This window comes from Gopherus flavomarginatus, chromosome 7 (genome assembly GCF_025201925.1).
Source record: "Gopherus flavomarginatus isolate rGopFla2 chromosome 7, rGopFla2.mat.asm, whole genome shotgun sequence".
In the NCBI taxonomy this organism is placed as follows: Eukaryota; Metazoa; Chordata; order Testudines; family Testudinidae; genus Gopherus; species Gopherus flavomarginatus.
Genome location: NC_066623.1, coordinates 110,986,163 through 111,010,677, shown reverse-complemented (window position 1 = coordinate 111,010,677; position 24,515 = coordinate 110,986,163). Strand labels below are relative to the sequence as shown.

The 24,515-nt window shown below is 38.3% G+C and overlaps 1 protein-coding gene across 1 annotated transcript; it reads right to left on the bottom strand.

Annotated features, from left to right (window-relative positions):
* Positions 1-395: 395 nt before the first annotated feature.
* Positions 396-24,515, bottom strand: EFCAB14 (EF-hand calcium binding domain 14). Its single transcript, XM_050961714.1, has 11 exons — positions 24,223-24,515; positions 21,837-21,985; positions 18,295-18,440; positions 14,942-15,040; positions 11,876-11,986; positions 10,742-10,843; positions 9,613-9,804; positions 8,444-8,530; positions 6,496-6,607; positions 5,215-5,346; positions 396-4,359 (listed from the first exon to the last, which is right to left on the bottom strand). Exons 1-11 carry the CDS (start codon positions 24,408-24,410, stop codon positions 4,184-4,186), a joined length of 1,494 nt encoding a protein of 497 aa, XP_050817671.1. The 5' UTR covers positions 24,411-24,515; the 3' UTR covers positions 396-4,183.

The following is a 24,515-nucleotide window of genomic DNA, read 5'->3' as shown; positions in this document are numbered from 1 at the left end:
AAAGACGCTGATGAAAGAATTGACGCAAACATCACTTTCCAAGTGTAAAGCATTTCTTTGTTCTCTCCTTCAAGAGCACACACAGCAGATAAAAACTAATTGAAATCAGAATTTTCTCCTTGGAGAGGAAAAAATTACACATAAATGTCTGTCACATTGCTTAGTGCACTTCTGGAAGGTACTCTGATACTATGGCAACAAGGGTGGGATAAGAACCTGAACAGAATAAAAGGTTTTATGACCAGTACCCATGTGCTGAAGTTGAACGTTTGAAACAGCAGGGAAAGTGAAGCTGATCTCAATTTGCAATGTCTTCTCACTTTTTTTTTTTTATTTTTATTTTATCTGCTTATCACTCTAGTGCTGTTTAGTCCATAAATGATTTACTCAAGTACTCACTAAAAAAAGGAAATATTTTATTTCGATAAATTAAACAGTTATGTTACATGATGACATGTGCAGAATTCAGTAACTAAAATCAGCTTTAATTTACCCCCTATAGAGATCAGTACATTTCCAAAATAGGTCCTACTTTATTCAAATAAAGCCAAGATTTCACTTATTGTACAGGAAAGGTCAGGTAAACTAAAATTAACAAAATGGTCCTTATACACTGTTGAGTCTAAAATCTGAGTTTAGTAAATCTAAGTTTAAAAACAAATTAGCAGGCAAGAATATAAATGTATATGAAAACAAAACTACAAAAAAAAATCACTGCAAAACAACTTGGAAATTATTTACAATTATAGGATAGGCTATAAAATGGGTTTTTAAGCATCCTGGACACCAACTGGCTACACCAGTGCAATGCTTTAGCACTAGTTTAACAGGAGAGTCCAGAGGCTTCTCAGGTAGGTATTCTCAAACAGGAGTCTACATCACTAAGGTAAGAGCATGAAAGTCAGAATGATTTTAAAAGCCCATTTAATAGAGTGATGCACCTTCTCTCCTGTCCCTTTCTCAATGCTTAGAGGCAACCTTTTTCAAACTTCCACTGCTGCCCAGACTTCTGTCAAGTCCACTTCTCCATCTGCTCTCTCAAAGTAAACCCATCTCCTTAAACCCTCCTCTGCTTCTCACACTTGACCCTTTCCTGCTTGGGCTCCCACTAGCCAAGGTATAAGAAAGTTTCACTGGTACTTCTGTGGCAGCATCTTCCTTTAAGTACTGCATCCTAGTGCCCATGGCTGAGCCTTTCTAGGGTAAGTAAAGAGTAACGACACTGGAATCCATGGAGTTCAGCACAGTGAGAGACTAGAATTTAGGATCCATGTATCTTCCATGAACGATCCCACTGTTTCATTTTGGAAGAGCTGTTCTAGTTGGGGGGGTGGGGGGAAGCATTAAGTCCCATGACTGACAGAACATGATTAAAAAAGTCACACCAACTGTGGCTTGATTAGACTGTTAGACTTTTTGGCTTGATTTCCCACTAGTGCCAGATGGTGGAAATGTAGACCAGCCAGCCACCAATCATTTCACCCTGCTCAGAGCAAATCTAGGCAAGTGTTTAACATACCTGCAGCTACCACGGACCTGTCAACAGTAATGCAGATAAGGTCTTTGGACTATCAGCAACAATCTGCTGGTGCCTTACCTAACAAATCAAGGCCAGCACATGGACTGATGACATCAGCGGCAACTGAGAAGTAGTACAAGTCTCGAGCATTTGAAAGCTGAGCAATACTTTGAGATTAGGATGGCTGCCTGCAGTGCCAAAATTAAACGTAAAAGGAACTAATCAGCAATGAACAATAATTCACTGTATTTTTAAAATGACCCTATTTTGTTAAATTCCTTGTATGTGTCTACTCCATAATCATAGTAAGACTGCAGACTTTGTGACAATGCCAGTTAATGACCTTAGAGATGGCACTATGTATCCAATATGCACATTAACCAAGGTTAACCAGCACTACAGAATGGTCTCATGTCTTAGTGCCTCAATAATTGATCAATTCAGTACCAATGCCATATACAGGCCATAAAAATACTAGAGATTGGAGATGCATGCACTCTTTCCAGAGAGTTTTGTTTGAGTAAGACCTCTCATTACCACAGAAGAGTCCTACAAAATTAAAACAAACTGCAACAACAAAAACATTTCAAGTTGAGGTTATAGACAATTCTAAGTTTTACCTTTTACCTAAGTTTTGTTTCATACAAATAAACCTTCCAAAAATACCGTGCAAATTCTGGCATACAACTATGATACAGAATGTACAAATAAAATACCAGAATGGTTATTTTTTTATTGCTAGAATTTTTATTTGGTTAAGGGATTTATACAGACGTGTATAAAAGGGGTGAGGAAACTGGTCAAAAGAAGGAAGTGTTGACTTCTACTTGCCTTAGAAGCCAGGTTATACTGCATTTCAAAACTTCACATCAATGAAAGCATCTCCCTGTTGGGCAAAGCAAACATGCCCAAAACAGAACAGAAAAGTGATGGTGCAACAGACTAGATAACTTAGGAAAGGGTTCCATTTTGCTAAACCTTTCACTGATTTGACTACTTCCAGAGAATATTTCCTTGTAAAATTATAATCATCCCATTCAAAGTCACATAAAACTAACTGAATAAACTTCCAGACAGCCCATGTCAATAGACCATCAGTATATTTCACAGTCCACTAAATCAATATTTAAATGACCAAAAAAAGAGCTATGAATTATGCTTGTGGCCCATGAAATTATTTCTATAAAGTCTAATTTGTCCCTGATCTGGCCTGTGGGAGACTACATTCTGCAAAAGACTTTTTGTATGTTCCAGAAAACGGTTCTGGATATTGCGGTCTTCAAGTTTAGATTTATAATATTTATAGTATGAACATATTAGTACGTTCTTCTCTGGGTGTGGATATTTGTTTCAAGGTCAAAGCAGTACCTATAGTAAAGAAAATGTATATTGCACTCATCAATAAAAAAAGATGTATGTTGTACAATCTTACCCTGCACCTGCCTTTTGTCCCCCTTTGAACGAGAAGAATACACAGTCATCTAAGACCCTCAGAACTATGAACATTCATGCAGCAAGGAAACTGCATCCAAGTTCTCTATTGTAGGCTTTCCCATCCTGTTGGTGACACTGCAGCACAAAAGAGGCTTGTTTAGAAACAAACTGCTCTTGGTCTGACTAATAACATGAAACAATATTAGAAGGAAGAAACTGGGAGTGTCAAGCTCTGTTAAAAATAACACCAACACCAGTCAGGGAGACTATCGCACTTGTAAGCTTGCCAAGAACATGGAACATAGTAGGGGTGCAAGTTACCTTGTCATGATGGCAGCCAGCAGCAGCAGCTTCAGTGGACAAGCTTGCTTTAAACTAAGCGTCAATTAAAATGGTCCAATAGTTTCCAACGTATAGCCGCCCTCCTCCCACAAATTATAACCCTGGATGCAACAAAGTTAAAAGGAAACACTGAACTGGGTCCCTTACCCAGTCCCAGTCATGTCATTATTCTGATGGGCTCAGAATGTAAAACAAAACAACAAATTTCTCAATCTTTGCCTCTTAAAATGAAAGCCCTCTGCAAGATGGCATGAGAAATCATGCCTTGCACCTGCCTCAGTCTGAGCTCAAATACCATCCCTGGATGCACTGGCCATTTAAAATCCAAGTGGAAACTGAAATACCCTCTGCCTCCAGACTATCCTGCATTTTTATGGTTTACAAATCAGCATGGTCATCAACACAGCCCTGAAAACACCCCCCTCCCTAAAATATGCATAATTTATTCTATTTCAAATATTTACAAGCAGAAAAGGCCTACCTTTAAAAGACTGATTTCTTCTGGCTCTATATAAAGTGCAGCTCTCTAATTTAAGGCAAATTTATGTGAAATATAAAACATGGGTTTGTCTATATGTACACATATTCCAATTTAAACACAAGAATGCCCCTTAAAGGGAAAGAAAATGTTGGCTGATGATTCCTAACATAGTTTGAGTTTACGATCTTCCTGGAATTTTGAAGGAACTTCTTAACATTATGCCATAGATAAAACACTTTAAAAAAATCTTTAAATATATCCAAAGAATGCAAATTAAAAAGGTGGCAACATGTACATAAAGTTAGCTCCAAAGATCTGAAGGATGCTGGGCAAAGTGCAGATGTAGCTTTTGCAGTTTTCAGTAGCTATAGTAAAGTTCATCAATACTGCATTTCTAAATATGTATGCTATACACCTAACGCTAATCTCAGTTCTGGTAATGAGTACTTTTCATCCCCGTCTGTATCAAATTCCTTAAAGCTCTGTGGCTCTTGTATTGCCAAGCCAACCAGAGTCTGGAGATCTTCATAGGATAGCTTTCCATCAGTGCCTTGATCTGTCTTTTCAAACAAATCCTGAAGATCTGCAAGAAGGACAAACAGTTTTAAGCAGCAAGCACTTTAGTTACACAATGTTACAGTACAAGTTCTGCTCCTGTTTTACTACATTGTATGGTCCCCTGCAAGCCTGGAAAACTACATGAGGCTTTATAAGATGTTCCTTGTATATATACAGTACATTAAACACAAAGCATAAGCCAGTAATGATGAAAATTCAGAAAGCAAGTGTAAGCTCTGTTGAAGATGTGTAGAATTTATTTAGTTGGAATCCACTTCGTAAATCTGAACACAAAAGCATTTAATCGCTATTTCTAATAACCCACTCCCCCAACAAACATTGATAAAAATATGCAGACTTAGTTTACCTTCCATGAGAGAATTTAATTAAATTTAAACTTTGAATTAAAAAGTTTCTGTACTTGTTATGTAGATCATATGGAGGGACAAGTGTTGTTATTCTCAGCACATTTTCTGAAGCTAAAACATTATATTTTTGCCAACTTAAGAGCTGAACTAGTTCTATCCAAATACTAATTTGCTCCATTTTAGAGCTATATCCTGTGCCCTTGACATCTTCCACTCCTCCTCTTATCTCATTCTCCCCAACTCTGTTTTATGTATCTTTCAGGATATACCTTACACTCAAAACATTTCTTCCATTTCATGCAAATACCCTTTCTCCTCCAAATCACTAAAGCACGTCTTCTTCCATCTATCCTTCCTCCGTTGGACTTGGAACGTATAGAAAGTACTTTGACATTTCCAGAACTACTGATCCCATATTCTGCCTCAGCTATGTTATACCACAACTATTCATGGTCTGTCAGTCTGCACTGACAGGAAGTGTTTATGCAAATCAAAGGCAAACCAAGATGTACCTTGTATGGTGGCAACTCCTGGTAATGACAAGTGTCTTGGGTGTCCATTTCTCTCCATGTTGCCTCCAACTGATCTCGATAAAAGTTTTGGAAGATTTGTAGGCTTTGATGTAGCAGTCTGCATTTTTCCACCTGTTAGAAGTCATTTTATATTAGTTTTATAAATTTTAACACAATTAAAATAAACAGTTATAGCCTGGAACAAGATAGACCAGTGGTACAAAGACTTTTTGCCTTACAAAAACTAGGTTCAAATGTACTATAGGGTGGTTTGCTAGTTTCAAAACGTAGCAAGATTTTGCTGTATCTCACTACAAGTAGGGAGGCCCATCAGAGATTTAACTTCGAGAAACCGCAAGTAAGCGAACAAGCCATCCTACAGCATATATCACTTAAGTATATTTTGTAAGACAATTATGTGGGCTTAATACTTCATGCTATACTAGAAAATGTATATTAGTACACTGTGAAAAGAACACTTGCTGTATGAGTGCACTTCAGGGCATATGCAGCTCTCTAGCTGAGGGGGTTAAAGAACAAAATTTCCTAATGGCTAGATACCGTAATTGTCCACTTCAGGGTTTCTTCCTCTAGATTATCTGGTGCTAAATTTTTTGGGGATCGGCCATTAACCTGATTTGGCATGGCAATTCCCACGTAGGTCTCACTAACCTTCTTAACTCTTTCCCAGTAAGTGAAGAGAGACTTTTTGGAAGGAACTGTCAAGTTTACCAATTAGATGAGAATTAGCAAGGTTCTACTACAGTAAAGAGTGGCCATTTGACACACATTTGGTATTATTCAGGACTGGAATAGCAGAGATACTGAAGTTCAGGACTGAGGTGCAGTGGTATAGCTGCAACTCTCGCTGGCATCATGTTAAACTTTTAGAAGCACTAACTTTTATTGAAAAAGCAGTACACTTAATTTGGCTCCTGAGCACCAATTAGTATTAAAATGATAAAATTACTGTATGCTAGTTTAACAGACCCTGATGATAAACATCATTTCATTCCATGCCTGTATTGCTTCTACATATTTATCTACATAAACGGAAATGCTACACAGCACAAGTTTAGGAGCCCTTCTAAGCACCATGGGAAACCTCACTTAATTTTTCCACATTATATTTTGAACACTAAGCAAGACTTCTGTTTTAGTACCATCGATTTCTTACTATTTTAAAGAACATCCATATTCCTTGACCAGGATCTTAAGAAATTATTAATTATTCACCTGTTACTTAATCTCTGAATTATACAATTACTACAATATTCCCACCTTTTATTGATGCCTCAAGAGATTTTTCATTTTCTGGCTTGCTTGTGAGAGCATTGATCAGCTGAAGTTTCTCTCTCAGTTTTGATACCTGAGGATCTACATTTTCTATTTTCTACACAAAGCAACAGGAAAACGTTTCTTAAAAGCAATCTTTCTTCACCAGGTACAGCACAGCAGGTAAAGAGAATTCACTTTACAACAGATCTGTAAACTTTTAGCCTACGTAATTCCAGGCCAAGTTAGGTTTAAGTTGATTAAGAAGGTAAAAAAATCTTCAGGGAACTATATCCCATCCAAGTTCATTCCTGTGCAACACATTAGTCTCTAATACCAGAACTTGAATCTAAAAACTGGCAAAAATACTTCTTTTGCACTATTTGTTTCTAAACAAAAAATGTTTCCCAGAGCTTTATTTACCACTATTTTGTATCTAACTTTAACATGTCTAATACATTGACTAAAGCCTTCATTTACTATATTTTCCCAACATAACACAGAATAAGCTTCTGACACATTAGTAGAGCTGGACAGCATTGTTTCAACTGCTTATTTTCTAAGTATCTGTGCAGTAACGATTGCCGTAGTGGGATGCAGGAGTTATAAACTACTAAATCCCTGACAAATGAACTGAAAATACCCAAACCTTTATATAGAGCTAGTTTGTCACACATGGGACCTATTTTGCTAATTCTCATAGTGAACATAGGATTTAAGCCATGTACTAAAACTCAACCACCACGTGCAGTTGAACTTGGGATCTTGTTTATAAGTTACATCAACTCACTGAATCTTAGGACATCTCGGGAATTATTTTATCCATCTGAACTCCTTTTAAGAGTATCTAAGGTAAGTTTTATCACATGGTCCCTTTCAAACTTTTTGCTCAATGTATCCATTCTCTGGCCCTTACTTCAAGCCATGTACTAAAACTCAACCACCACGTGCAGTTGAACTTGGGATCTTGTTTATAAGTTACATCAACTCACTGAATCTTAGGACATCTCGGGAATTATTTTATCCATCTGAACTCCTTTTAAGAGTATCTAAGGTAAGTTTTATCACATGGTCCCTTTCAAACTTTTTGCTCAATGTATCCATTCTCTGGCCCTTACTTCACAGACTGAACATGTAAGTCAAGATTACATAAGAGTTACTGAAGGTATTTGTTCTTCAGCAAACATCACTCAGATGATCACAGGTTGTTTTTTTTTTAAACCAGTGCACAAGCATTTTTTATGCATGGTGTTGATCCTGCTTTGAGCAGGTGATTGGATTAGATGACTTCCTGAGGTCTCTTCCAACCCTAATATTCTACGATTCAATGCATCCAACTACCCTCCAACACTATTTATATACTGAATACAAAGGAATAAACTGTTTTCCAGAAATAATAACTCCTACCCACAACACTTCAGCTGCTGTTACTTAATCAGAGTGTTCTTTTGTTTGTCTATTAGAGATGCTCCCAGTTAGTCTTTAGAGTTTGTTACTTGAAGGGGAAGGCTTTCACTGAGCCACAAAACATGCCATGCTTTTCTTGTTCTCTATTAGTAAGGAGCTGATGTGCCAAGGGCTGTCTGCCAAGACGACCCAGCCTCTGGCCCCTCAGTCTCCATCAATGCTCCTTCAGTTGCAATATCCCAGTTGAATGCAGCTAGCTTGGAAAGTTACAGAGGGAGATGTAGTTACTGGAAGCCTGGATCCTGCAGCTTTTACTCATGTGTATGTTGCTTCCACAGATTTCAAGATGGCAGGGTCTTACCCTATTACTAGTTTTACTTCCATCTTAACTAATTTCCTGCACACACAATGCTATGGGAAAGTTACTTTGCTACCTCATTGTCTTTGATACTAATACATATTTTCAGAGTGACCCAAATAAATGTAACTTAACATGACTAATGGCATGATCTACTAATCAACACTCATTTTAGTTTCCTTTACCTACCTTTGTATTCTGTGCTTTTTCTGTAGCAGTTTCATTCTCTGGTTGATCTTGACTTTCCACTTTGGGAGAGGTAGTTGTATTACCCACCTGAAGAAAAAGGTGAGAGTATTAGAGCTTAGATATTTGCTTAAAGTTTTCTGTAAGGAAGTTTCCTTCCTTCAAACTGGACAGCATGTAGCAGTAAAACAGAATCAAACTTACAACAAATATACACCAAAACCACATTAATATTAAGAGGTTAATTCTGGTTACCACACTATGTGAAATATATTTCTGCAGGATATCCTGCACGGACTTGGCCACATGTTCTACTTTCCAATAAACCACCAAGACCCTGCAGATCAAGATGGGATTAAACAGTGTATTTAAATGCAAATTTCAAAGATGGCATTGGAAATCCTACTTTATGTAGTCCTAAAATTTAATTTCAGCCCTGAAATTTATCTGCATGGCTTAATATTAGAGACTTATACAATTAAATTTCTACACACTGTAGCATCAGCATACCCTTACTGTAAAGCATACCCTTGGAAAACCCTATCACAGAGGCAGTCCTAGGTAGGAGCATTCAGGGATTGGCCTAGATTCTTAATGGGGTGGTGGAAGAACTGTCTTTATTTCAGCACACAACTGTTCTTAAGGTTGCCACTTAGGATACCTAAACAGCAGCTGAAACGTGCAACTTCCTTTAAAATCAAATATTATGCCTCCCAAAGCATTAACTTGACACATTTCCTTTATGTTAGCCAGTGGTTCTCAAACTTTGCTGCACTGTGACCCCTTCTGACAACAAAAATAACGACAGTACCCTGGAAAGCAGGACTAATGCCTGAGCTCAAACCCTACCACTCGGGTATGGTGGGGTGTCGAAGACAGAGGTCTTCAGCCCCAAGCAGGGGGGCTGTAACCTGAGCCCCACCACCCAGGGGATTTGGCTTCAGCCATTGCCCCAGCAATTCTAGCACCAGCCCTGGCAACCCCATTAAAATGGGCCTGTGACCCACTTTGGGGTCCCAACCCATAGTTTGAGAACCACTGGGGTAGGTCATCCCCAGTACAGTGAAAGACCTCTCTAATCTCTTGCAGACTGGGACTGCTGCACAGGAAGCACCCTCAGCCACTCAAGTACCCTCAAGACAAGTAGGCACCCATGGTCACTGAGCACTTACCGCACTAGTGGACAAATTCGCTCTGTTTTCCAACGCATTCACAGTAACCACAGAGCTTTCTAACCATGCAACTCTTTGAGTTATATTACTGATTGCTGTATCCACACTTAGAAGCTTTAGATCATTGAGCTTTTGGTATACCACTAAGGAAGCATTTATCTCTTCTACCGTGGCATGCAGGAACTGGTTATCCTGAAATAAAGAGAGAACAAGTTGTGTTATCCCACTACGATTGTTTGGAAACACTGCCACAGCATTATTTCAGTTAATGAAATAGTGAATGGTCCACTTCAACCAAGTATCCTTTTCCAAAGGGCCTCAGAACCACACAAAATACTGTGTATTTGGAATTGCCTGACAGTGAGGAAGACTAGAGTGAGTCACTTTAGCATTTGCAGTTTGAAAATGGGATTTCCTAGAGCTAAAACCCACTGCTACCAATGAATACTCTGATTACAACGAGTGCCATGCAGTTAACTGAAGTGTGCATTAACCTAATTTTTCAATGCAAATTAGGTTAGACACAATTACTGTATTAGACAAAAAGCTTAAGCACCAGGCATTGTTCAAACAAGTGGCATTGTTTGTATTAAAAATACAAAACACTGGTTTCACTCCCATCCCAATGTATTTTCATCTATTCGTATGCCAAATTCACTCATTTTTCCGAAGTCCTGTTTCTGTACTTTACCACCTTCAGAATGACTCATCACCTGCCTCTCCCTCTCTTGCTCAAGCTGAAAGGCAAGCACCTGATATTAAAGCCAGTTTCTATTTCAAGTCCTTAACTCATTAGTCACACTTCCACTACAAGATACACCCTTAACTTGTTCAACCACCACTAACTAAGCCTTTGCAGTGCACTCACTCACACTGTACTTCGAGTAAAGCTATGAAAAATGCCGGAGGTACTATAAAGATCCATTTAGAGTTACATGCAGAAACACTACTATGGGAAAACATTACAGAAATATTATACTATTGTATTTGGCTTACATGGATTCTATTCAACTTCAGCCTTGACATGAACATAGTATCATATTACAATACTGAAGAGCATAAGAGAAAATATTATTGTACTTTCACCCATTGCAATGCTGCTGGCATTTAATGGCAAAGCAAGAAATACCTGTTTACAATTCTCCGTTTGATTTCTATTGCTAATTCTTGGACTGACAGTGGTGGAAAGTGAAGATATCTGTTTTTCTCCATTTTCTTTAATGTATTCATTCTGACAAAAGAAGCAGAAGTTGCATTAATAAATATTTTATTATGTCTAGGAAAACACGAGGCTAGACAAAGATTGTAGACATAACTTCCGATATTTTACTAAAATACCTGCAAGAATTACACATTTTGAACCATAGGTTGCTTGTGCATGGAATATTTTAAGTATTCTAGTACAAAGCACAGTGTACTATTTCTGTTCTGTTAAATAGGTAGAGTCCAGACTTAAGTTTCACTAAAATAGTGGCCACACATCAGCTATTTTCCCTGTCACATGCAGCATTCAAAGTACACATGCACTTGATATACATTTCAGTTAAGAAATTATGAATGAACTGCATAGTTTCTTCGAATCAGCATCAATTATTTTCCAATACATTGCACAAAGAATCCCTGGTTGTCGGTGTTAGAGAGTTAACCCTGTTATAAAAGAAAAATAGGATTAGTAGAAGTGAACAAATCAATTAGCATTATGGTGTCCTTGAAGTGTTTCCTGCTGCAGCAGGGGAAGTTAGTTTACAAATGTTCCCACTGCGGCAGAAAGACAATGTTTAAAAAGTAAATTAAGATTTCTAAAGGTTCAGCTATTTGACAGTTTCAGTTGGTATTAGTGAACCTGTATTTCTTATGTATGCACCTTGATTTAAGCCAGGAGCTTGTTCACCCCAGCACACTTCCAACACAACACAATCCCAACTGCTCTCCAGTTGTTGTTCCGAGAGCCACAATAAGTTGTACTCTGCAGCACGTAGGTGGCGTAAAGCCCTCCTGAGATGCTCACACATAGTGAGCAACCACTATTTCCGGTCCTGCAAACCTATGGTGATTTTGGCGTCAAGAAAATATGCTCTCATCACTGTATAATGGATGTCACATGAAGACTATTAGCTATTTTATTATACTAGCCAGCATCTTGCAGAGATCTTTAACTATTTATTATTTTTCAAGTTACACAGTACTTGGTAGAGGTCACATTAAGCTTTACTACAGATTACGTAGCTAATATTTAACTCTGTTAAATTAGTACTGTCCTTACCAAATCATTTTGAAGCTTCTCTGTGGTTTTCCTGTGTTCTTCAATCGTCACCTGCATAGCGTCAACATCATGAGCAACACTGGTTAGAGTGCTACCTATAGTAGCTACGCTCTGAAAACAGAAATAGCAACCTAATAAATTTCCACTGTGCTCAACTGCAGAATCTGAAAGACCAACTTGCAAAACAATGTTTTGTTAATTAAATGCCACGCAGCCAGATTGCCAGAAACCTAAGTGATGAACTGGAACATTCAGATTTGCATTTACAGACTATAATAGTCATTTTATCCTCAGTCTTTGCTCAAAATGTTTTAATACCAAGGAAGATTCATCCACATGTATTCTTCCCTTTTTCATGTGGGTGATTTAAGGGGATATATAGGGGCATACTCCTCCTGCAGGAAACTAAGTATTCCTGAGCTGTTAAGCGGTACTTAGATGAAAAGTAATCTAATTTTTCTGTGTGCAGTTTTAATATCAGCATCCCTATACCAAATATGAACCATTATTCTTTGCTTTTAAGCCCCATCATGGCCTGTTCTCCCTTGTACCCTATTAAGATGTTGACCCCATCTCCATTCTGCCAATGACCCCAACCTTTATCATGCATTTTTTAGATTTTCAAACAAGCTTCTTCCAGGTAGCAACTCATACACAGGTGAAGGAGCTCCCTTGTAAATATCCACTAAGGCACCTCATTATTCACCTTCAACTCTCAGGAAACTTGACCATTTTCTCCTCTTGTAAATCCCAATACAAGCACACAGAATACATTCCCTCCACTCTCATGGGAGTCAGGATTCCCAACAACAGTGTCTTCACCACTTCCCCTCCACCAGGTGCCCTTCTGCAGGGGGAACTCAGGTACAGTAAAGGAATTCTTCAGGCTTGTTTAACAGTATAAAAAAAGGCTCTCCCCATTGCTTTCAGAGACATTTACTGCAATGGAGGAGGAGGCTGAAAAATATTCTTAAATCCAATTTAGGGGGTAGTAGCAGTTTCCCTAGCAAACAAGGTAACACCCAAAGACAAAAATTAAGAAGCTCCACATACACTTTTCCACAAGAGCATTCAAAAACCATGCTACCAACTAAGCACTGCAGCAATTTCTTGAGTGATCTAATGTGCTGCAATGTACATACGAGGGGTGAAGGACACCAAGCTTTAAAGGTTAGAATTTCACCACTTTTTTAGCTGTCAAACCTAAAAACAATTTAAACAATTTTATTTAATTCCTAATGTTTTTCCAGCACTTTATGTAAAAATAAAGTTAAGGCATAATGTACTTCCTGGCAGGATTCCAATTTTACACTGCACTTACCAAATGTAAGAGTGCATGCAAGAGGATATCCAGGAGAAGAGTGAAAATGGATGCCACTATTTCTAATACCTTAGCTTAGGGTTGGAACCCAGTTCAGCTCCCAAAATTCCATCATACTGTCACCTGGGCCTTCAACTTTAGTGAAATGTGGCCGAGCGTCACTTGTTCCAGTATGAAATGCAGCCTTGTCATTCTGCTCAAAAATGGAGCATTGCGTGCTGGAACCTGTAGCCCTACAGACCAGAGCTCTATACTGAAGTCAGTGGTGGTAGCAGTGATGGGGAAACTGGGGAGATTGCAATCTTCTGTTTTATGCAAACTACGTGCAGCCCTTGGGCTCCTGGAAAATTACTGTAAGACTTACCTCTGATATAATGCCTACAAAACGGAGTCTCCTGACCATGTCAAAACAGGCTATCAGCTATGAATATTCTCCTCTTCCCCTTCTTTCCCAATCCCTACACCTATCTCTAACCTCAATTAAAAAACAAAACCCCTACAATGTAACCAACCACGCTGTGCCAATTCTTCATTACATTAATTTATTTGTATGTTGTATTCCCATCTCAAACCTTTACTCGGTGTCTGTAGACTGTAAGACTCCTGCTTGGATACTGTCAGCATGATGGGGTTCCATCCCACCTGTAGCCTTTAGGTATTCCCGTAATATAAATATTTGCTTCCAACAAAACTGCTAACGTGGACCTTGGGAAAGTTCAGGCAACCACTTTAACCCAGGGAACAAGCCAGCTCCTCTTTTTGAAAGAAAGTTCAGCTAAGGCGTGAGCCACAGAAACCACCACTATAATAGTTAACAAAGCCATGTACAGTTACACTTGTTTCCATCTAGCTAGTCCTTCAAGAGGTTATCAACTGCCTGGAAATATTCTCTACACGTTGAACCCTGCTCTCCAAGAACTCTGACCACAAGAGGGGTGTGTATCTGTTACTTTTAAAAAGAGTTAAAAACAGTGAAAATTTAAAATTAAAAGTAGCTGGGATAATTTTACCTTGTATGATTCTAAAGACACTTTTACGAATCAATTTAAATTTAGTCAGCTAATAGCTTTATGAAAACTATTAACATAAAATGGCAGATCTGTACTTGGAAATTCTGATTAGTATGTGTACACGGACCACTCTTCCTAATAAATTTCAGTATGCATATACTGAAAACACGATACCCTGAGGGCTTTCATATCGTCACTTCAGTCTATAGGATACATGACACTAAGTTTCTGCACTTCTACCTGTTAATATAAAAATAAACCATACAGAGAATTACATTACTTTTGAAGTTTAAGAAGGTTTTCCAAAAATGATCTGTTTCCATTTTCCACAAAAGAAAGCTAAATAAATATTGATTTAGGGTTGTAAGGGTTATAAAACAAAGCCAAGCCTTTCATGTACATGTGAATGGAGGAAGATTACCAGTGCAAATGGTAATATACATATAAAACCAACACAAAGATGTACCCATTTCATGGGAGATATATTTACCGTTTTATCAATTAAAATGTGTCTAGCGAATTCTCTATCATATTCTAACATGCATTAAGGATCACTGAGTGTGACAAGAAAGGTGCTCCACTGAAATGGACGCAAGCTAACAGTATTTCATAGTCATAAGATCTTTGAGAGATTCTGGTAGTTAATGCTGTTTGCAGAAATATTTGGAAACTAGTCAATCACCTACAGTTCAGAGTTAGTGTGATGTTCACTAAAAGCCAGTTTATAATACTTACCTTTTGAAGTTCCTCTACAGTAACAGGAAGAGTAATCAAATCAGAAGCAGACTTGATGTTGACTTTGAGGTGATTTACTGCTGATGTCAAAAACAATATCTAAAAACAGAGAAAAGTATTTAGAATTGGTAAACACAGCAACTTTATTTCAGTCTTCCCTCTAATGACTGTTACTTTAATTTATGACTGATATTAAACACAAGCAACTGCTTGAGGCCATGCGTTTTTCTTGGAAGTGCGCAGAATCCCTAGCCCAACCAGTCTTCACCACCAAGGAGATGTGGAATGGTTGATGTTTCTAACACTATTAACAGCTTCTCATAAAACCAAATGCAAGAATTTAATCAGCTTGGGCCCTGCAAGTCACAGGGAAATTCTTACCACAAATCTTAGAATTTGAAAAAGAGAATTTGTGGTACATATATCAGGTTAATTTCACTCTTTAGATTGCTTCTGTTTGGATGGATTGCTACCCTCCTTTACTATTCAGAATATCTATCTTCTCCTTCATATTAAATCTGCATACAAGACGGACACGGAAAGTCATTGCTGTGGCACTAACATCTGGTTAAATTATAATAATCAGGATTGGGAACTAGCATAAGAGATTGATTGTCTGGATGAGATAAAAGTGACTGAAAATAGGACCTATGAAGAAATATCTTCTCCACTGTGTTACTTTATTCATATTACTGCCACCTGAAAAAGGAAAGAATCTTAATGCCTTTTTATTAATAGAAACTTTTTAAATGCAAAGCCTTAACAGAAGTGTCCAAATGGGATTTTTTGCACTTTCACTGTTCAGTGAACTCTCAAATATGACACTGTACACCTTGATGATTTTGTATGATATTTTAAGTACTTTATTTTACTTAGCAGTCACCTGAAAAAGAAGAGCTAGAAAAGGATGGCCCAGTGGCTGGCATGCCAGTCTGGGACTGGGGAATCCCAGGTGCAATTCCAGCTCTGCCACAGACTTCCTATGTGACCTTGGGCTTGTCACTCAGTCTGGGCCTCAGTTCACTATCTGTACAATGGGGGATAAGAGCCCATCCTACTTCACAGGGGTGCTGAGAGGAGAAACACTTTAAAGATTGTGAGGGGCTGTGATTCTAGTGTAATGGGGGGGGGAGTCAAATAAATAACTAGAAATAGACTACTACACTGAACACAACTGAGGGTACATCCAGACTACTCGCCATATCAGCAGATAGCGATCGATCGATATATCGCATTTCATCTAGAACATGCTCCCGTTGACTCCGGAACGCCACCAGAGCGAGCAGCGGCAGCAGAGTCGACATGGGGAGCTGCAGATGTCGATCCCGCACCGTGAGGACCTGAGGTAAATCGATCTAAGATACTTTGACTTCAGCTACGCTATTCACGTAGCTGAAGTTGTGTATCTTAGATTGATACCCCTCAAGTGTAGACCAGCCCTCATATACAACTAATACTGTAAGTTGGCCTATATAAAATCTCTAGTACATGAGACAAATACCACTCATTACATTCCGTTTAAAACTTTGCTCTATTTGTAAGAATTACAGGAACTAAAGCCTATATATTTGTTTTCAATAAATTTTTTCCATTTGTATTTGCCCACTGCTATACAATTCATTTCCTTTAAGAGATCAACAAAATTACTTAAGCAGTAATCTTTTAAAAGCAGGAAATGCACTATCATCTAGTTCCATATCGGTTAGCACGCTTATTCACAGGATCTGATACAACAAAATGCTCAACTTTCCTGTCTGTCCTTCCCTTAATATGCACTTCAAACAGCTACAAAAAATGGGAGCTACATACATAACATACTGAAAAACTAAGTTATAAAAAGCAATAGAGTTCCGTGACAACTTATAGACTAACAGATGTAAGTTTTGAAAGTAGAACTAAGAATTTGTGCAAAATAGTTTAGCTCAAAAATTAGTTACAAATAATGCACCAGAAGTTGAGTAATTAAAAAGATTAAATCATTAAAATCGTCTTATAAATATGATCTATGCAAGTTACAAAATTGTCAATTAACAAGTAAAAATATTGACAAGTTGTGGTCATTTGCTAAACACGTCACTTTAAAAGCAATTTACACTTCTCTGCAGTTGAAGTGAACAAAGTACAAAGTCCTACCATTTAACAATCCAGTTGTTAAACAGATAAATTCAGCCTGCTCCTGTAAAAAAGTACATGCAGCTTCCCAAGCTAAGGAAAGGCAAAGATACTGGTTTAGCAGTAGGCTGGCCATGATGGAAATTAGTAAATCCCTTGTATGTCTCCATACATGGGGAATTAGGCTGACTATCAGACTGGCCTGAAGTGGCCAACTATAAAATAATTGAAAACGTGGAAGTGATTAGTGCCAAAGAGCCAAATTTAAAGGCATTTAGGTGCCTAAAGATGCAGATAGGTGCCTGGGACATTTAAAATTTAAAGATCCCAGTAGGCACCGATTTGCATGTTTAGGCACCTAAACACCTTTAAAAATCTGACTCAAAGTGACGTTATCCAATGCGAAATTGTTTTTGAAAACAATCAGTTTCACTGACAGAATCTAAATCTCCATCTTGCCAACAAAAGATGGCTTTATCTTCACTAAGATTCTTATCTGCCAGTTTTATGAATAAACTATGATTAAAATTAGATAAAACTCAAAGGCTCAGATCCTCAACTAGCATAAACTGGACTAGTGCCACTGACTTCAATGGAGCTACAACTGATACCCGCTAAGAACCTGACTCAGTTTTTTTAGCATGTTATATACTAATAGAGGCATTGAGTTCTTTATTTGTCTTTGCAATACTAAAGAGGAGACAGATTGTGGTTTAGGTATCTTTCATCCCCCCAACTTCTGATGTAATTAGGTGTGCTAATTCCCACCTCCGACAGCCCCCTCACACTTGAGGCTGCCCTCATGTCAGGTATTTAGGGACAAGTTGCACAATTATCTCTGTCACAAAGATGAAGCAATGTCAACTTTAGGCTGTTAAACTTTTCCTCCTAGATGAATGATATTCAGTCACTATTTTTGATCCATGGTACTGTGCTCTGGTTGAAATTTTCAAAGCTGACTAAGGCATTTTGCTGTATATGTGCCATGAAAAAAATACATGGAGTAGTGTTTGAATCCCTTAGTCAGCTTTGAAAATTTCAGCCTACATCTATATAACTTCACATATTAAGTCTTTATAGAACTGAGTGCTAGCATGTTTGTAAGTATCAGACAGTTCATTTTCATTCTTACTTTCATATGAAGTGTAAACACACAGTAAAGTCAAGAAGGCAGAGCTGATTTAAAACACTGAAAATATTTCACAAAATATTTTTCAATATTAAACATTTGTTCCTATTACCTGTTTATTGATCTCAGTGATATTTATCCAAATTTTGTTTAGTCCCATGTCTCCAGTCTCTATTTTCTCAAGATGCTTCTGCTTATCAAGCAGATCTTCATTTAATTTGGGGATCTCTTGGAATGATGTTTTTTGGTAAGATTCCACTAAAAAAAAAAAAAAAAAAAAAAAAAGAAAAATTGAGTAATCATGCAAAACAAACTAAGATGAGAAAATTATACAAGCTAAAACACAAGTTTATAGCCAGCGACATCTACAGTAGTTGGAGAACATTGCAAGTAATATCATCCACTGTATAATCCTCCTATATTCAGAATCAACCCAGAAATAGTGTGTTGATTTAAATTGACAGCTCCTGGCCCAACAGTATCCAACACATGATGCTTGGAGAATGCCAAAAACTAGAGAGTCTACTATGTTTGGCACTTTACAGTATCTATGTATTATGGTTATTTCTGATAATCTTTAGAATCTCTTCAGATAGTCCAATCATTTTGCACTATTTTCTTATTACATCATAGTTGGGAGCATATACAATAACTGATGTAATAAAGAAACTGTGCAAAATAAGTAAGTGATGAGAACTGCCAGGAATTGTACTCTCACAGTAAAAGCATATGAAATTAACCCCAATCCCCAATTCAAACATACAGAGTGACTGCTGACTATGAAGAATATTCCAAAAGATTAGGGTGATTTAATACCACTTGAAGTATTGAACAGAGTAAGCTCCCTTTATAAAAAAATGCATGTACTTACACACTAAAAGTCTGCTTGTAAAACAAGTTGGCGAACAGAAAATTCCTTGACTAAAGAGAAACTTGTAAATAAAGAGTAAACAGCACACCTTCAAAAAAATAGTGCAATGAATCCTGTGGATTTATGATCTACAGGAAAGCTATTTTTTTATTTAGAATTTAAGATGGAGATTTTTAAAATGGCCCAAAAGAAAAAAGTAAAGTAAACTAAGAACAGCCATTCCCACTGACTTTATATGGTTCTCTAAGGAAAATAAATGTACTTGATTACTATATGCCATGCTGATGTGCTGGGCTTCCTTAAAGACTTGAAGTGTGGCAGCCCCACTACACTTCTGTTTTCTAGTCCCCCACTTTCCTCATCCTGAAAGGCTGCTTCCCCACATTTAGCTGCCTACTTCTTTGGGCTCAAAAATATACCAATATTTATGTAGCTTTTATTTAAAAATATTACTTTTCATAAATTGTTTAAAGAACAAACATTTTTGGGTCCTGATCAAGGATTATAATAGATCTGTATGGATTCCTCAGGATCCAAACAGTGTTTTATTCAGAAGCTCTTATAGGTAAATCAGGGGGTATTTATAAAATAGCTTTAGAAAGAAAGTAAACGTTTTTACCTAAACCCTCTGACAGAGTCCTTTGCATTTCTATGCTTTTCATTTTAAGAGCTCACACTGAAATATGATGGCTTGTCCTCCCACTCCTACTTACAATTCCAGGAAACCCTGCAAAAGTTTTTCACATTAATAAATGCTACTCATTCCCCTATTTTCATGTGTTTATTATTATGCATTTAAGTGACCTATTTAAAGCCTGAATGATGCTTTGAAGATTAAGTACTATATAAATTCTAAGCATCACTACTGACAACTGACCTAAAACTGTCTTAGTGAAAGGCATAGTGTTATTGTAGTCATGTTGGTCCCAGGATATTAGAGACAAGGTGGGTGAGAGGTAATATCTTTTCTTGAACCAACTTGTGTTGATGTGAGAGACAAACTTTTGAGCTACACAGAACTCTTTTTTGGGTCTGGGAAAGGTACTCTGAGCATCACAGCTAAAAACAAGGAATCTGTTCCACCCTGTATTTAGCTGTGATGCCTGGAATGCCTTTTCCAGACCTGAATACAAGGTGGAACAGATTCCTTGTTTTTAGCTGTGATGCTCAGAGTACCTTTCCCAGACCCAAAAAAGAGTTCTGTGTAGCTCGAAAGTTTGTCTCTCGCATTAACACAAGTTGGTTCAAGAAAAGATTTAATCACCTCACCGACCATGTATCTTTAGTGAAAAGTTGTCAGATTAAAAAAAACCTATTTGAAGTTACAAGAGATTTTTCATTTGAATTTTCTTAATATCATACCAAAAAAAATCATAAGTATGAAATCTTTTCTTACACAATGTCTGAAGCAGCTTTGATGGCAGAAATCATCATGTCCACTTTGCATACAAGTCATAATTATAAAAAATACACCATCTACCATTTAAATCAAAAGGAAAACACTAATTAAGGGATATGGTGATGTTATAAGAACATGCTCGTAAGAATCTGTTTCTCTGTAATTATAACAAAAGTAAAGTAGAGGTGGTTTTGGTTATCAGAAGCAGTTTACTGAGCATACTCCCAATGCAACACCAGGAATGTACAATAGGAACAACGAGAAACTCTTAAAATAAAAACAGACCCCGACAGAACAAAAAGGAAAACTGGTCTTTTAATTACAGCCCTTCACTGAAACTCAGGAGATCAGGGTTCAATTCCCAACCCTTCCAAGGTGCCTCTGTGCCATCTGCAAAACGTGAATAAAAATGTTTCCTCTCTCAGAATCTTCATCTGTCTTATCTATTTCAACTGTTAGCTCCTTGAGGAAGGGACTGTCTTCTGTGTTTTTGTACACTGCGCCTAGTATAATATGGTCCAGAACTTGGCTGGGAACTTGAGGCACTACTGTAATACAAATAAACAGTAAGATAGTTCTGTATTTCTTGCCATGTGAGGGTTCATACTTGGATTTTCCAGCAATATCCCTTTGGGGGGACAAGCTTAATTGTTTGAGGGAGGTCTATGCACAGAGATGTGATTTGATCGTGTTGCAACTGTGTCAACCTTGTATGAGTGAACAAAGAAAGACTCATACTAATAAATAAAATGTCTCATGTAAACCTAAATTCTTCTAAGTACAGAATTATCAACTGACTATTAGTTTTAAACAAGAGATGAAGATAAATGATGAGAAAAATGGGTCCTGGAGTGAGCAATTTCAAATGAAAGTAATGAGTTCGAGGTTTTAGAAAGAGACACAGAAATAGCCAAAGTTGTACTAAAGCAGTACATAATGGCAGCATTCAAAGACATGAAAAGAAGCTGAGTTATTTTAAAGCAGCCAAAGGGATTTTCACACATCTTTCATTAAAGTTAATGAAAGTTAATGTGTCAAAATCCCTTAAGACTACTTGGAAAGTTTGATTTTTATTTCTTTTTTTAAAAAACAGTGCTGCAATCATGTTACTCTTTAACAGTCCACAGACCATACACCTCTGGGTATTTTTGAGAACTATTTTCATATTTTGTTTCTAAGAAAGATGTACACAAATCTCCACAAAAACAAGCAGACAGTGGAGGTTCTGACCTTGTCTATCCAGACCTTGTCTTGTGACTATCTGAAGCACAGGACAGTATGTTACATTATACACAGCTTACCTTCTCCCAACAACTAGGGTAAAAAAAAAAAAAAAAAAAAAAAACACCTAAGTTATTCAGTTTAAGAAGATCGATATACTTACTAGTTCGAAATTTTTCCTTTAGTGCATCCAGATCTTCCTTTAGGGCAACCTGCATCCATACTAAGCCAACGCAAGCTACCACACAAGCAGCCAGAATGACAAAAGCACATAGTGGATAACAGAACTTGCAGCATCGCAGGTAGTCTCCCCTGAGTAAAAGATCAAAAATTGATCATGAATCTGCAATGGGACATGTACAGCTATATTCTAAGTGTAAGAAGATCTACAGTCAAGTTAACTTAACTGACACCCTAACAAAAAGGCAAGTTTGCTTCACTGGGGATAAGAATCAAGGCAGTGCATTTCCAGGAGTAAACAGCTGATTAGTGGGAGACAGTGAAAATCTGGTTTAAATGGTATTCATAGTAAAATATATCCATGAGACTGAAAACATGCTTCCTCCTCCACGATTAGTATAATTGTCATGCTTCTGTTGCCAGAGTTTCCTGCTTTATTACAATAGAGTTACAATGCAAAATTAAAGTTTAATTGTTTGGAAAGTAATGTAGACTTAAAGGGTAGGACTTGATCAATCATCATATGACATGACAATAGATATTTTTAAAGTATTGTAATCCTGAGATGTAAAACCTTAAATTATTGTTGGAGGATCTTCAATATTTAACTGCAGAATTTATTCACCAGCAGAAGTATTTCCTCTCTACCTAGTATAACAGCAACACTATGCATCAATTCATCTGTAAATTTAATAGTATAACATTTAAATCATATGTGCATATACTGATAACCATTCAACCTATCTAATCACTATTCCTTACCTCCATGGATATTTAACATGCAACAGATGCCACATGTAACAAAAACGAGAAGCTATTTGAGATCTATTTCTACTAGTTGTATGAAGATGAATTCTTTCATACAGGACAACACAATTTATTTAGGAAAATTGTTCTAAAGATCATTTTGCCCTTACTAACTTTTACAAAATGAAAGATTCTAAAAAGACATTAAATGAGTTACTTTAGTAGAGTTAAGGATCAATTTGTCATCAGACTACCTGGTAACAATCCAGTAAGCTTAGCTACTGTGGTCATCCAGTGATGTTGAGATGGAAGACAATCAAGGAAGGATGGAGGAACTTTTTTTCCCTCAGAAGGAGAAACAGAAGATAATTCCCTGAGCATCAAAAATAAAGGCAGTGTCTACAACTACAGTGGTTGGTGTATTAGAAACACGGAAGACAAAACCCTCTTCTGACAGAAGGGGATTGGTTCATTCAGAAACCAGATAGCTAGGTGTGTGACTAATCTGCCCAGTGGGTGCAGAAGTGTCAGATTTCAGGAAGAAGATAGGCAGTTTTTAAAAATGGGAAGAAGCCAGTGACAGCCTTACATAACACCACCAGCAACTTAGAAAACTGAAGAGCGGAGTCTTGGAAGTAAACTTAAATTAGAAAGACCTGTCAGTGCCTGTGTGAGAGCTTTATCTGAAATGCCACCAGCCAGATAATGTCAGCTAGATATGGGTAATGAGTTACACATGGATACAAAAACAGTCTAATATGGACAAATGGAAGAAAGGATGGGATGAAGGTTATTAGAGGCAGCCTAACCTCTTGGAAACAGAAGTTATGCAGGAAGAATGGTCTCCACCTTAACCAAGAGGGAACCATGCTGCAGACCATTAAGACTTATTGTATGTGTTTGAGAAGAGACAAGTAAAGAAGTGGTTGAAACTAGGCATCCAGGAGCCAGGGTTATTAAGGGTAGAAAATGAGCAACTGAAATCACTGATACCAAGTAGAACAAAGATGGAACTAACTAGGATCAGGTAAGGGGTAGGACAGATGGGGAACAGGAAACAACAAACTCAACAGGGCAACAACAATGTGTCAACAAAAGAGTGCACAAACCCCTTTTTATCTTCAAGGGTTATTCCTCATATGTCAGAGCCTGAGGAAACCAGGTGATAAGACCAAGTTACCCTCACAGCCCAGAACCAGCTCCCCTATTACACCTATCCTACACTGTAGCTCATAACCTTGATCCCCTCCCAAACTGTACCTCCAGTTCCTCTCCCTTGTTACATCCACTCTATGCCCCTCGCTCTTAACCCCCCTCCACACCCAATGTATAACATCCAAAATAACCCTCAGCCCCCGTATCACACCAGCTAATCCCCTGCCCCAACCACATTACAACTCATCCCAGCTCCCTTCTAACATACAGCAGTTTTCCCCCAATCCCCACCCCAACTCCCCCCTCTAATCCCAACTCCGTCCCAACTCCCCCCAGCCCCACCCTACCCCTCTAGTCTCCCCAACCCCCCGTCCCATCCCACTTCCCCGCCCCGGGCCCGCACTCCCCGTAAATATAACCCAGCTTCCTGCCCCCAGGCCCCGCCCCCCCTCCCAGCCGGGGCTCACTTGGCGAAGCGGGAGCGGGTGCCCGGCGGCCCGAACTCGTCCTCGTCGCCCTCGGAGCTGGACTCGGAGTCGGAGGCGGGCGGCTCGGTGCGCAGCAGCCGGTGGCCAGACCCCTTCTTGGGCAGCTTCTTCCTGCGGCCGTCCCCGGCCAGGCCGATGAGCGCGTTGAGCTCCTTGCGCTTCTTCATCCTCTTGTGCGGGGTCGGCGGGGCCCCGGCGGCGGGGGGCGCCGGGGGCTGGAACCCGACTCCCAGCACCGCCGCCGGGCCCCGGCTCTCCAGCTTGGGGCGGCT